The 16160-nt window shown below is 35.5% G+C and overlaps 1 protein-coding gene across 1 annotated transcript in view; it reads left to right on the top strand.

Moving 5' to 3' along the window:
• LOC144448812 (protein spinster homolog 1-like) overlaps positions 1 to 14644 on the top strand; it is a 31476-nt gene extending 16832 nt beyond the window's left edge. The window contains exons 6-10 of the mRNA XM_078139118.1: positions 3555 to 3750; positions 8425 to 8490; positions 8634 to 8732; positions 11306 to 11474; positions 14340 to 14644. Of these exons, the coding sequence (XP_077995244.1) occupies positions 3555 to 3750; positions 8425 to 8490; positions 8634 to 8732; positions 11306 to 11474; positions 14340 to 14434 (625 nt within the window). The 3' untranslated portion in view covers positions 14435 to 14644. The remainder of the gene's footprint in view (positions 1 to 3554; positions 3751 to 8424; positions 8491 to 8633; positions 8733 to 11305; positions 11475 to 14339) is intronic.
• Positions 14645 to 16160: the final 1516 nt, after the last annotated feature.

Here is a 16160-nt window from a genome sequence, read left to right as displayed (position 1 = left end):
GGGAGATTGATCACATTCCAAAAAGAGTACATATAGACACATTTGTAAACAACATGGGGAGACCTTGATTGAATTCTTAAAAGATTCTAAGATGGCTGTTTTAAATGGCAGAATCTGTCCTCTTAATGACAATTTTACTTCAGTCTCTCATAGAGGAAAAGCCGTTGTTGACTATGTTATCTTCCCTCATGAGTGTATAGACTTTTGTCAGGATTTTAATGTACAACCTATTTCTTCCTTGATTGATATGTATAACCTACACGGTTACATTGGTGAATGTGCTTTACCAGATCATTCTGTATTGTCTGTCACTTTTACAGTTTATGATGTACATTCTGAAAGCAAAGACAAAAGTCATAGTACACAGCCCACTCCTGACAAGAAAAGGAGATACAATGTTTCAAATATTCCCACAAATTTTTTAGATTCAGAGATAAGTAGACGTGCTACTCTGGAAATAATTGATTTGCTTGAAAGTAATAAAAACACTCAAAGGGATGTGGATGATATATATGACAAATTTTGTAAGTGCTTTTTTACAGAAATGGATTCTTTGCTAGACTATTCAGACTCCCCTACTTGTTCAAGGTATTCTAAAAGTTATAAACCATTCTGGAACTCTGAACTCACAACATTGTGGAAAAGCATGAGGTCGAAAGAAAAATCCTTCCTACATTGTAAAGGCTCAAAGTCACAAAGATTAAAAGCTAGACTGTCTTTTATTAATTCCAGGCATTTATTTGATCAGCGATATAGACAGCTGAAAAGGTCTCACTATAGGAAACTTATGGATGACATTGAGGCTTTGAATACAGATAACCCAAATGAGTTTTGGAACCATGTGAATAAATTGGGTCCTAAAAGAAATAAAGATGTCCCCATGGAAGTTTACGATAATGATGGTTCTATAGTTTATGATACTGATGCAGTTCTAGATAGGTGGAAAGTTGATTTTGAAGGCCTTTACAATATACCGGAGGGGGTTCACTCATTTGACAGTGCTTTTTTCCAACATGCTGTGAGTAGTAAGATTCATCTAGAAAGGGATTGTACTGATTCTCAAAGTTACAATGTTTTTCTGAATCGTGATATTTCAATTGAAGAGGTTTATCAAGTAGTTAACAATGCAAAGAATAAAAAAGCAGTGGGTTTAGATAACCTCCCTAATGAAGTGTTCAAAAATGATTTATCTATAGCATTGCTTCATAGGTTATTCCAATATATATTTTGTTTGGGTATTATGCCAAGCATATGGGGGAAAGCTATTATTAAACCTATTCCAAAGAATTTGCATAATGACCCACGTATCCCTTTAAATTACAGGGGCGTCAGTCTTCTCTCCACTGTAAGTAAACTTTTCTCAGGTATTCTAAATAATAGATTGGTGACATTTCTCGATTCAGAAAATCTAATAGTTGATGAACAAAATGGCTTTAGGAAATCAAGGGCTTGTGTAGATCACATATTTGTTCTAACATCCATAATTAGAAATAGAAAAGCTCAAGGTTTGTCAACTTTTGCTGCATTTGTAGACATGAAAAAAGCCTTTGATTGGGTTAACAGAGATATGCTATTTTATAAGTTACTTCACTATGGCATTAATGGTAACTTTTACAATGCTATTAAGAATATGTATCACAACCCATTTTCTTGTATCAATGTCAATGGTCTTTTGTCTCCATGGTTCAGTACAAGCTCTGGGGTTAGACAGGGGGATGTTCTTTCTCCCACTTTATTTTCGGTATACTTAAATGATTTAGCAGTCGAAATTAATGACCTTCACATTGGCATTCCAGTGGGTGATCGGATGATTAGTGTCCTACTTTATGCTGATGATATAGTGATTGTATCAGATTCCGAAGATAAACTTCAAGGAGCAATCACAGTACTCGCCCACTGGTGTCAAAAGTGGCGTATGGTCGTTAATGAGGCCAAAACACAAATTGTACATTTTAGGGGTCCAAATATTGAGAGAACAAATTTTGTTTTTCAATACAACGATAAAGCATTAGTTATGGTTCCTAGTTACAAATATCTTGGGGTTGTACTGGACGAATTTTTAAATTTTGATGTAACAGCAGGTACACTATGTGATGCAGCGGGCAGGGCGTTAGGAGCTGTAATCTCAAAAATACACAAATACAGGGATTTTAGATTTCGCACTTTTACCACTTTATTCGACTCTTGTGTTATACCAATTGCAGATTATTGCTCTGGGATATGGGGTTATGTTGATAATATGAAATGTGAATCTTTACAAAATAGAGCAATAAGATATTTTCTTGGGGTGCATAAATTTGCACCAAAACTTGCCATAAATGGTGACATGGGTTGGACTTCATCTAATGTAAGACATAAACTGAATATTCTCAGATTTTGGAATAGAGTGGTTAAGATGTCAAATGATAGAATCACTAAAGCTGTCTTTTTGTGGGATTACAATTTAAGAGATAGATACAAGAATTGGTCTTATGACATAGCTAATGTATTCAGAAATATTAATTTACAAAATAAGTTTTTCAATCTTGAAGCTTTAAATTTGGATGATGCCTCTTGTAAGTTAAAAGAGACTTTTGAAAGGAAGTGGTTTACTGATGTATGTAGAAAACCCAAGTTAAGAACTTATGTTTCTTTCAAGAAAAAATATGAAACAGAAAATTATTTACTACAACCATTGTCAAGACCGAAACGCTCTATTCTCGCTCAGTTTAGAACTGGCATTTTACCTTTAAAAATAGAAACAGGTAGATTTCAACAGCTACCAGTGGAGGATAGAACCTGTAATTTTTGTTTAGGATCAGAAATTGAAGATGCGAAACACTTTCTTTTTGATTGCTGTCTGTATAATTCTTTAAGAGATACCTTATTTAGTAGAGTGTGTGCTTTATACCCAGATTTCAGTGCTTTTCAAATTATCGATAAGATTGAACTATTGATGATCAAAACACCTGACCTGTTGGCAAACTTTATCTTTGATGCTTATAATAAGGGAAAGGAGAAAATGTATAATTTGTAAGATATACTCCTCACACTTGAAAAAAAAAAATGTTTCTTTCTTTATGTATTTATTTATTTATTTATTTTGCAAAAATTGGATTTGTGTCTTATAAGCCCAAGGGGCTGGATGTGGCAAGTGTTATGAACAATTGTACCAGATCATATAAACAAATGTATACTTTAAGTCCACATAGGATACGTTAATAAATAAAATACAACAACAACAACAACTAACTCACCAAGTGCATTATCAACATACTATGCCATTACTAACTCACCAAGTGCATCATCAACATACTATGCCATTACTAACTCACCAAGTGCATCACCAACATACTATGCCATTACTAACTCACCAAGTGCATCACCAACATACTATGCCATTACTAACTCGCCAAGTGCATCATCAACATGCTATGCCATTACTAACTCACCAAGTGCATCATACATTTTCAATGATGCCATGGTTGTATTGGTTAGATCTTGCTATGACAGAATAGATTCAAAATGTGCAGTGTTTATTGTAAGCGACCACTATTTTGTGTTCTATATTCTAGTGTAGCATTAATATTTGGTGGTATCACCGTAGCAACAGGAGTACTTGGAGTAGCTTTAGGTGCTGAATCTGCCAGACGATGGAAGAAAACCAACCCTAGAGCTGACCCTTTAGTCTGTGCAATTGGTCTTATCGGTTGTATGCCCTTCCTTTATTTTGTTATTACTCTAGCACACAGACAAGAAATCCTATCATGGGTAAGAATTGTATTTTTGTGATTACTCTAGCACACACACACACACAAACACACACACACACACACACACACACACACACACACACACACACACACACAAACAGACACACCAATGAAATCCTATCATGGGTAAGAATTGGTTTTAGTTTTAGTGTATTCATGTACATATGTGTGCCTTTACAGTTAACATTTCCAATCATGATGATTTGTATCAAATAGTGGCTAGTTAGTAGTTTATTATTTATAAGTTACTAGGTCACAGGTCAAGTCATAGCACACCTATTTGTTATGGAATGGCTAAAGGCCTTAAGCAAGATTTGTGATGTTCCTCATGTTTTTAGTAATCGTGTTTGGCCATTGTGTCCTCTTGTGTGTATGTATGTGTTTGGTCATTGTGTCCTCTAGTGTGTATGTATGTGTTTGGCCATTGTGTCCTCTAGTGTGTATGTATGTGTTTGGCCATGTGTCCTCTAGTGTGTATGTATGTGTTTGGTCATTGTGTCCTCTAGTGTGTATGTATGTGTTTGGTCATTGTGTCCTCTAGTGTGTATGTATGTGTTTGGTCATTGTGTCCTCTAGTATGTATGTATGTGTTTGGCCATTGTGTCCTCTAGTGTGTATGTATGTGTTTGGTCATTGTGTCCTCTAGTGTGTATGTATGTGTTTGGTCATTGTGTCCTCTTGTGTGTATGTATGTGTTTGGTCATTGTGTCCTCTAGTATGTATGTATGTGTTTGGTCATTGTGTCCTCTAGTGTGTATGTATGTGTTTGGTCATTGTGTCCTCTAGTGTGTATGTATGTGTTTGGTCATTGTGTCCTCTAGTGTGTATGTATGTGTTTGGCCATTGTGTCCTCTAGTGTGTATGTATGTGTTTGGTCATTGTGTCCTCTAGTGTGTATGTATGTGTTTGGTCATTGTGTCCTCTAGTATGTATGTATGTGTTTGGTCATTGTGTCCTCTAGTATGTATGTGTTTGGCCATTGTGTCCTCTAGTGTGTATGTATGTGTTTGGTCATTGTGTCCTCTAGTGTGTGTGTATGTGTTTGGTCATTGTGTCCTCTAGTGTGTATGTATGTGTTTGGTCATTGTGTCCTCTAGTATGTATGTATGTGTTTGGTCATTGTGTCCTCTAGTGTGTGTGTTTGTGTTTGGTCATTGTGTCCTCTAGTGTGTATGTATGTGTTTGGTCATTGTGTCCTCTAGTGTGTATGTATGTGTTTGGTCATTGTGTCCTCTAGTGTGTATGTATGTGTTTGGTCATTGTGTCCTCTAGTGTGTATGTATGTGTTTGGTCATTGTGTCCTCTAGTGTGTATGTATGTGTTTGGTCATTGTGTCCTCTAGTGTGTATGTATGTGTTTGGTCATTGTGTCCTCTAGTGTGTATGTATGTGTTTGGTCATTGTGTCCTCTAGTGTGTATGTATGTGTTTGGTCATTGTGTCCTCTAGTGTGTATGTATGTGTTTGGTCATTGTGTCCTCTAGTGTGTATGTATGTGTTTGGTCATTGTGTCCTCTAGTATGTATGTATGTGTTTGGTCATTGTGTCCTCTAGTGTGTATGTATGTGTTTGGTCATTGTGTCCTCTAGTATGTATGTATGTGTTTGGTCATTGTGTCCTCTAGTGTGTATGTATGTGTTTGGTCATTGTGTCCTCTAGTGTGTATGTATGTGTTTGGTCATTGTGTCCTCTAGTATGTATGTATGTGTTTGGTCATTGTGTCCTCTAGTGTGTATGTATGTGTTTGGTCATTGTGTCCTCTAGTGTGTATGTATGATAGATATTTGCCTCTTCTTACTCCCTATTGTGTAGCAAACTTATTTTATATACATTTAATCAGAATTAGATTTATGAAGAAGTTCGTACATTTTATTTAAACTTTTAAAACTTTGTGATAAATTTAGAGGATATTATACACAGAAGTGAAACCCATAAATACACATAGGATAACATGTCACATCCGTATATCATTACCAAAAGTTACCAAATTTTTGACAGTTTTGCCCCATTAGCAGTTCAAGTGCTACAAACCCGACTTGGTGAGTGAGCAAGTCGGGTATAATAAACATTGTCTATTGTGAAACCTCACTTGCTTGGTCAATGGCTTCATTCCGTAATGGAAGGGTCCTACTAATTACTGCCAAAGACAACCAGAGACTGCGAGGTTGGTGAACACTAGTATATCAAGAGTCTGTGTACTGTTGTGTTGTGGACACTAGTATATCAAGAGTCTGTGTACTGTTGTGTTGTGGACACTAGTATATCAAGAGTCTGTGTACTGTTGTGTTGTGAACACTAGTATATCAAGAGTCTGTGTACTGTTGTGTTGTGGACACTAGTATATCAAGAGTCTGTGTACTGTTGTGTTGTGGACACTAGTATATCAAGAGTCTGTGTACTGTTGTGTTGTGGACACTAGTATATCAAGAGTCTGTGTACTGTTGTGTTGTGGACACTAGTATATCAAGAGTCTGTGTACTGTTGTGTTGTGGACAAGTTTCGGTACATAAAAGAGAGTAATCAAGGTCTTGAATTATTCTGTTTTAGGATCAGTATATACTGTTTATGATTTATAGGGTATTTAGATATCAACTTATAACAGTAGTTGAATCCCTGGTTTTACATTGGGCAGTCTATTTTTTTGTCTCAGGCAGTTATTAGTAGGACCAAAATTGAAGGATAGATCACATCTCTATATCATTACCAGTATTTACCAAAATTGAGAGATAGATCACATCCCTAGATCATTACCAGTATTTACCAAAATTGAGAGGTAGATCATTATCAGATGTAAATAGTTTATTGACTCTTCCTGAGTTCTAGTGTTGTTCTTGAATCCAAATTCTCTGTTGATATAATTGTGTACATTCAATTAATAAAATACACAATGTAACCAAAAAATGAAATGACTTAACAACATAATGAGATATACAATAAAGTTCTTCAAATTTGTTTATCACATCTTAGCCAGCAGGTCAGAGTTATAATCAGTTTGCTTCATTGTACATTGTACACATATCATGAAAAGTTGAGAACTACATGTCTACATGTACATTGTAATACCGGTCGACGTAAACATGTGCATTAGTACACAGGCTGTGGTTAGTACTGTGCCTTGACCAAGTTTCCCACCATACCCCAACACTACTTAGTACTGTGCCTTGACCAAGTTTCCCACCATACCCCAACTCTACTTAGTACTGTGCCTTGACCAAGTTTCCCACCATACCCCAACTCTACTTAGTACTGTGCCTTGACCAAGTTTCCCACCATACCCCAATTCTACTTAGTACTGTGCCTTGACCAAGTTTCCCACCATACCCCAACCCTACTTAGTACTGTGCCTTGACCAAGTTTCCCACCATACCCCAACCCTACTTAGTACTGTGCCTTGACCAAGTTTCCCATCATACCCCAACCCTACTTAGTACTGTGCCTTGACCAAGTTTCCCACCATACCCCAACCCTACTTAGTACTGTGCCTTGACCAAGTTTCCCACCATACCCCAACCCTACTTAGTACTGTGCCTTGACCAAGTTTCCCACCATACCCCAACCCTACTTAGTACTGTGCCTTGACCAAGTTTCCCACCATACCCCAACCCTACTTAGTACTGTGCCTTGACCAAGTTTCCCACCATACCCCAACCCTACTTAGTACTGTGCCTTGACCAAGTTTCCCACCATACCCCAACCCTACTTAGTACTGTGCCTTGACCAAGTTTCCCACCATACCCCAACTCTACTTAGTACTGTGCCTTGACCAAGTTTCCCATCATACCCCAACCCTACTTAGTACTGTGCCTTGACCAAGTTTCCCACCATACCCCAACCCTACTGAGTACTGTGCCTTGACCAAGTTTCCCACCATACCCCAACCCTACTTAGTACTGTGCCTTGACCAAGTTTCCCACCATACCCCAACCCTACTTAGTACTGTACCTTGACCAAGTTTCCCATCATACCCCAACCCTACTTAGTACTGTGCCTTGACCAAGTTTCCCACCATACCCCAACCCTACTTAGTACTGTACCTTGACCAAGTTTCCCACCATACCCCAACCCTACTTAGTACTGTACCTTGACCAAGTTTCCCACCATACCCCAACCCTACTTAGCACTTGCCATTTTATGTGTATTTCTATTTGGAAAAAACACAAACTATCACACGTAAATTACATGTTACAGTTTTGAGGATGAAATATGTTTGGTCAGTCAGTTTCAAGGGTAATAAGAATGTGTGTTTGACACAGAACCACACAATTGATGCTGTGTCAAAGGTCACTCCTGTCACCAGCCCATCGTGCTAGTGACAGTCACCAGCATGCCGTACTGGTGACCGACACCAGTCAGCAGACTCAGCCAATTTGTAAAGATAGCAACTTTGTTGGACAAGCCAGTGAATAAAAATTCAAGAAAAGTATGCAACTATGCCTAGCAACAGGACCGCATCCATAGCAACCATCAAATAATAGTGCATATTGCATGGGTAACAAATATGGATTGGCATGTTGATAAACCTTTTTTTTTTTGAATATCACAAATTTTACAGTTACTGAAAACAGTTTTCTTGTCATAAAAATGGAAGGAAGGTATGAGTGTGTCATAATTCTGACCCATCACCATAAATTTGGACAATTGTAAATATTTATTGTTTTCTTCATTTCTTTCCAGATTCTTATATTTTTTGGAGAAACCTTTCTAAGTTTGAACTGGGCAGTAACAGCTGATATACTTTTGGTAAGGAATTGATATGTATGATAGAACTTCAATTGTTTGAATAAGACAATGAGAGTCCATGGGTAATCAAGACTAATGATTTGCTTACAATTTCATCAACTAAGTTTTCACTCTCTTCAATATTTCTCATGTTTTATTTACAGTATGTTGTAATTCCAACAAGAAGGTCAACAGCAAATGCGTTACAGATGTTATTATCACATTTATTAGGTGATGCAACCAGTCCTTACATTGTAGGCCAGGTAAGTCTAAGGGTAGTCTACAAGACCTATGCAGTAGTCAGCAAAAGATATGTATTTATGGAAGCCATGATGTCATTACAAATCTGCATATCCATAATATTATAGAGAAAATCTGCATATACCGTAATTCCTCGGGTTTGCGCCCTCACACGGGCAAGCGCCCAGGCCTTTCTTTTTTACAATGTCGACTTTTGGCAAAGTTACGGGAAACCGCCCCCCCCCCCCCCCCCTACCTAAACTTTGAATAGATGATTGTGTATGTGTGAGCTAATAAAAGAAGAACGTAAATCCTGGTATGTGACGAATGAAATTTTTGTTCTTCCGCATTCATGCGTCTAAAAATTCATTCACAATCTGACCTTGCATTGTTTATTCATCGTTATTTTGACGTACCGCCAAAGATGTTTGCCCCCTTTGAGACACCGCCAGTGCTAATGTGTGTTGGGGGCAATAATGAGACTGCATTGTAATGAGAGTTGAATGATTGACAAGCACGTAATTTATTCACGTAGTTCTCAAGACAAGACAAGACAAGACTGTCGCAAAAGTAGTCAGTCTACTACAGAGGTCTACTTGGCAACAAGTTAGCATTTGTATAATATTCATACCAATGATAAGGCAGTATGATACCTAAGCTAATAAATGATTGACAAGGTATACTTTTAATCAAAATTCATGTAACTCTCATGGGACAACAGCTGGCGGTTTCCCTCACAATAAATTTGAAGTTGTGCAGGCTACATACAAATGACAATACGCCTTATACTGATTGATCCCCCCCCCTCCTTTTGCATAAAATTTTTGAGGATTTAGTTCAAAATAGGTGGGGGGGGGGGACAACTAAAGAATTTCATTTTTTAATCTATATTATTTTGGAGGATTTAGAAAATGACTGACTTGGCATGCATTGGTATATTTTGTAGTACATGTACATACAACGATGTGTAACTGTAAACATATTCCACGTGGGTGGACTCACATCAACATACGTAGATTCAATTCTTCCTATGACGGTATGTCGTAATTCCATCTGCTATTTACATCACAGAAACATCAGTATTCTTTCTAGGAATGTAACATTGCTAAAAATGTATATTTCCCTTCATAAGATGACTGTATACGGCGCATTCCAACCTCCAAGTGTGATTGCTACGCTAGTCTTTTTACAAGTCGCCATGTTGTGAAATAATTAATGTAATTAGGTCACTACGTCATATATGACCAATAGGATCGCAGCTTACAAAAAAGTGAGCAATTTCACCCAATCACGTTGGGTATATGATACTGGCAGAGCTATTCACTGACCATGCATTGAAAGTTGTCAACACTTACATGTATTACATCTTTATCGTCATGGGACTGGGTACATCATACTACATGTACAATATCATGTGTCACGATCCAATATACATTAAAAACAGCTGTGCTTGTCACAGAGGAGAAGCCATTACCAATTCCTGCATTACCTAATGTAAATTCTAATTTTCATGTCTTCTGAAAATGTCTGGTACTTTTTACTTGGAAAATCGTTTTATCAATGTTAACAAATGCAGAGATTACATCAAAGGGACCGCTCATGGTTTTTATCAATGTGTGTTGGTTTGATAGTAGAATTGAGTGAAAATGAAAGATTGCAACATTGTATGTTTCCAGCACATGTGTATTCTGTTTCAAGACATCTATCATCCAGTCAGAATTGTCAGAGCTTTTGATCAGTGTATTCAGACTGCACATTTGCAACACTCATAGTATGTATGAGGCATTGTTTTGGTCACAGAGAAAATAGGGTACGCAGGAAACCACCCAACCCCAACTTGGGGGTCTGGGGGGCTTGAAACCACCCAGGGCGCTAACCTGAGGAATTACAGTATTTGATTTCACTAGGAAAATCTGCACATCCTTGATGTCATCGTGAAAATCTAATTCCATCGAGATCCAACCATGTCCATGTCCACAGACAAAGACTTTATGTTTTGTGAGTTATTGATTGTCATCAAACCTTGTGTCAATCATAACCATTATAGTACATAGTACTTGATGTTTGGACTGTCAGTAAACCTTGTGTCAATCATAACCATTATAGTACATAGTACTTGATGTTCGGACTGTCAGTAAACCTTGTGTCAATCATAACCATTATAGTACATAGTACTTGACGTTTGGACTGTCAGTAAACCTTGTGTCAATCATAACCATTATAGTACATAGTACTTGACGTTTGGACTGTCAGTAAACCTTGTGTCAATCATAACCATTATAGTACATAGTACTTGATGTTTGGACTGTCAGTAAACCTTGTGTCAATCATAACCATTATAGTACATAGTACTTGATGTTTGGACTGTCAGCAAACCTTGTGTCAATCATAACTGTTATAGTACATAGTACTTGACGTTTGGACTGACAGTAAACCTTGTGTCAATCATAACCGTTATAGTACATAGTACTTGACATTTTGACTATGTTATTGTTAGTATTAAATAATGTCTCCATTTACACTTTCAGTTTAAGTCATTCTAGGCAGAGTGTTTAGTTGCTATCATTCATGTGATTGTTTTACTTTAAACTTACAGCTTTCAGACATATTTCACAAAGGAAATGACAGTGCCATGCAAGAGTTCACCGCATTGCAGTTTGCTTTGTATTTGAATTGTTTTATTGCTGTTCTTGGAGGTGCTTGTTTCCTGGTTGTCTCTTTTTATGTGGTTGAAGACAAGGCCAAAGCTGCAGAGGAAACAAAAGGTAGTAGAGAATTATCAACTCAGTGTTCCTTCCATGACAAGGATGGTACTCTTGCTGGCAGTGAAATGACTCCCTATCCTGGTGGCAAACATCACAGTTCCATTGCTGGTAGTGAAATTACTCCCTATGCTGACAACAAATATCTCAGGTGTGTATTATGCCATGGCAGAAAGGAGAATTGGAAATTATTTTATTGCAGTATAGACACTAATACTGAACACTGCACACACAGTAGAGAAAGGAGACTCAAAAAATTGAACGTTTGGTTTAAAAATCTGACATTTGATATAAACTTGTCAGCCTTTGTATTCATACAGAAGATCCATCATATAAAGTTATTTACACTCAAGATTAAAATTTGATGTCATCTTCAATTTCATAATAAAGTCCAATGAATCTTTATACTTGATTAGTAGACATGAAAGTTTACGTTTATAAATTTATAAATGGCAATGTATCCATAAAATGGGATTTCATGTAATAGCAAAATATAACAAATACATTAATACATATGAAGATACAAACAAAGTATGATTAGTACTTAACACTTTATGTATCCAGTTTTAAAAGTTTGGTGAAAACATCAGAATACAGGACTTATATCTGTCATCTAGGATTTTAGTTTACATTGTTTCTGGCATATCTGAGATACTGAGAGGTTTGATTACCAGGTGGTAAGTATCACTTGTTTTATTGCCTGCTTCCATCAAAAACAAATCAAAGCCATCATACCCACACAGAAAAAACTAAACTTGCATTTCTAAATTAGTGTGTAGTTGTAAGTCCTGTGCAACTTGTAAATTTCTTGTGATCAATGTTTTGGTGTAAGTTTATAAATCAGTTTGATTGGGTAGTGTCATCAGCAAAGCCAGCCATGGATACATTTCACACAGCATCAGTGCCATCCTATCCAACTGATTACGGTAGCTACGGTCACTTCTGCTTTATGGTAAATATAACATTTCCTTATGCATTTCTTTCTACCATAAATACATACATACATACATACATACATACATACATACATACATACATACATACATACATACATACATACATAACATTTAACATTTAACATTTATTTCATTTCTAAAAGCGCTTCCTCTATTTAAAAGAAAATATTCAAAAGCGCTGCACAATATTAAGTTAAAAGAGACATTTGATAAGTTAAAAGAGACATTTAAGAAATACTGTAAAAAAATAAATAATAATAATAATAATAATAATAATACACATCAATAGCATATTAAAACCATTCCTAAAAGTGTTTAAAACAGAAACATGGCTAAAATCAACAGTTACAAATTGTAAGAAACTTTAAACATACATACATACATACACACACACACACACACAAATACATACATACATACATACATACATACATACATACATACATATATACATACATACATACATGCCAAAGTTGCCCACATACAATTATAGAAGACTATATTTTCTGATTTTAGATTTAAAAATTTATAACAATACCTTCATCTTCCCCTCATCGCCTGGATCATGCAGTTTATCTAGAGCAATTGTGTGAGTCTTCTGTTGTTTCCAGGCTGATAATAAACTTTCATTGAGTCATACTGGAAAACTGCCATAAAGGCTTTCATCTAGTAAATCCAAGTAGTAGATAGCTTCTTTTTTTTTTATAGAAGTGTAAATTATCACTTGTCATTGCCCATTGTGACCAGTACTAATGATATCAGGGGTATCCTTCATTTTGCAAGTCAGCCTCTGTAGAGCTGATAATATTTTACATCAAATGACAAATTCTTCTCAATTATTGCATTTTTGGAATAAAAGAACAAGATGATGAAAATTATGCCTTGAATATATCAAATCTTTTTTTATCTCTTGGCCATATTTTTCAAATTGTTATAAGTGAAGAATATTTCTCAAACATCAGATGATTGTTTCATGTCACATGATCATCATTAAACTGGTGTCATTACTATTTCTGTAAGTTAATCGATGACACAGGACATGTCCATATGGCATATAAACATGGTTGGTGTTCACTAAATGTGTGTTGTTTGATATTAATATCCTATGATCATTACATGGTTGGTGTGTGTGTGTGTGTGTGTGTGTGTGTGTGTGGCACATGACTATCACATGCTCATTCTCCACAACTGTAAGTTATTTCATCAAAGCTTAGTACAGCATTTCATTGTATATTCTACCAAATCAATACTGGTTCAAACCAAGTATCTTCTATATGAAGTGTTCAAACCATGAATCGAATGGTGCAATAGTCTTCAGAGAACAATAGCCAGAAATGTTTCACAGTGTCACATTTTCCTTTCCATTCTTGTTACAATATGGTGAAAATCTACCAGAGTTCACATTGTTTATTTTTTTTTGTTTTTAAATTATATAATATTTATGTGAACTTTGAAAGAAAACTTTGCAATGTATCAATTTATTATTGTGTGTGTGTGTGTGTGTGTGTGTGTGTGTGTGTGTGTGTGTGTGTGTGTGTCAACATACATTATTGGCATGTAGCATTTGAAGACTTACATTGGGCCAACCCTAATAACTATGAAATTATTTTTAAATGACTATTTCAAGATAATTTGCTTATTTTTAAGCTCATGTAGTATAATGATCATTACTTGTGAATGCAGTCAGAAAGGTAAAACTACAAAATTTACGTAATGTACCATAAATACTTCTAACGTTACTTGATACTCAAATGAGTCCACACAGTTGTTAGTTTGTAGAACAAACTTAAAATACTAGTACCAAATCCTATGGTAATCCAATCTGTGTTCATTCTCATTATATACTTTGTTAGATTTGTCTTGTATCAGTGAACAAAATAATGAGACTAGTAACTTCTCCTTTTTTTTGTAGACCTCGGAGAGACAAGAGTGATTAATGTACAGCAAGTAAATGTTGTCTCTGAAGTGGATGTATCTGATTCTTCAGGACATGCTGTGATTGCCTAGTTTCTTTAAACATTGTGTCAGTCAGTCTGTGAATCAACAATTGCTTTTGTGTAAGACCCCATAATTTCCAAAACTTGGTTACATTTATTTTTCTTTGATATTCCAGTGTATGCATGTCAGTGTCTCTTCATCATTTACTCAAGTTTTCTTGTAAAAAAAATGTTTCTGAATTTATGTTAATATTTGTATGATGTTGTTGTTGTTGTTGTTGTTGTTGTTGTTGTTGTTGTTATTGTTGTTGTTGTTATTGTTGTTTGAGGTACTGCATATTTCTATAAGAGTACAACTGAGTTAAACTATTTTGATAAACCACCCATTAAAAGCTGCACTACCTGTAACTTGAGTATTATTTTTTTTTATTTGACGACCAAAAGTGTATTCTCTGAAACAGGTTAAAATACCAATATTTAGACATTACTGGAGGTCTGTGTAACAAGTTGTACAGTAACAGGTTGAGATAGTAATAAGGTTTTAGATAGGATGTATTGTACCATATCACATGTACAACTACACAGAATCTGATGTGTTTACTCACTGGTGATTCAATTCTGTTCAGGGTGTACAGTTTATACAATATACAAGAAAACTTCATTATCTCTCAAAGAGAAATTACAGTCACATGGTTCCATACATTAAACATAATATTGAAATAGAGATGAAGATACAATATGAATATATACACGCGGTTTATGTCTTAAAAATGAAATACGAACTTTAAAAGACTCCCAATACACAACACATTTAAATAACACACTACAAATGACAAAGGTTAGCATTAAAATCTTCTAAATATTACACTGTTTAGACCTCTGTAAGTCAGATATTGAAACAAAGCAATGTCAAAACAGTTTTTTAAAAATGTAGTAAGTATAGCTTTAAGTATGAAGTAATTATAGACACAAGTCTTAAAAGTGACCAAAGCTGTCATTTTTGGAATTTTCTTTTTCAGAATTAATTTTAGAAATATAATGTTGATGTTCTTCCACAATTATGTGTTATTACACAGTGGCATACTCCTCACAATCCACAATTTATATGTACTGTATGTATAAGAAGCATACGAAGGAACAATATAAAAAACATTTAGCAGCAGATCATATTTAAAATTCTAAATTATGAGTTATTGAATGATTTGATGCCCTCAGGAATTTACCGATGTGTAATAGGGGGAGGGGAGGGGAAGGTAGACAATATCACCATGATTTGTATTTCTTTTTGAGAAAATAAACTGATTTCAAAAGAAGTTTTGGTTTGCATTTTTCTGTGTCAGTAATGCTACTTAAAAGAGTAATCCTTAAATTTAGATGGTTAGATAGATATGTCAAGTGTTTCTGCCAATGTACTCAAAACTTAAATTTAGATGGTTAGATAGATATGTCAAGTGTTTCTGCCAATGTACTCAAAACTTAAATTTAGATGGTTAGATAGATATGTCAAGTGTTTCTGCCAATGTACTCAAAACTTAAATTTAGATGGTTAGATAGATATGTCAAGTGTTTCTGCCAATGTACTCAAAACTTAAATTTAGATGGTTAGATAGATATGTCAAGTGTTTCTGCCAATGTACTCAAAACTTAAATACATTTCCAAATATTATGCATTACTAATTGTTGTGGGGAAGCTCACAGTGTAATGTCATGGGAATTCACACCATAGTTAAACAAACCAAAGATCACATCAAACTTATCATTTGTAAAGTTATCTTTTAATGTGAATCTTTGCAAAA

Source organism: Glandiceps talaboti, chromosome 18, assembly GCF_964340395.1.
Source record: "Glandiceps talaboti chromosome 18, keGlaTala1.1, whole genome shotgun sequence".
In the NCBI taxonomy this organism is placed as follows: Eukaryota; Metazoa; Hemichordata; class Enteropneusta; family Spengelidae; genus Glandiceps; species Glandiceps talaboti.
The sequence above is the reverse complement of the archived record's forward strand: the minus strand, read 5'-3'. Positions and strand labels throughout refer to the sequence as shown.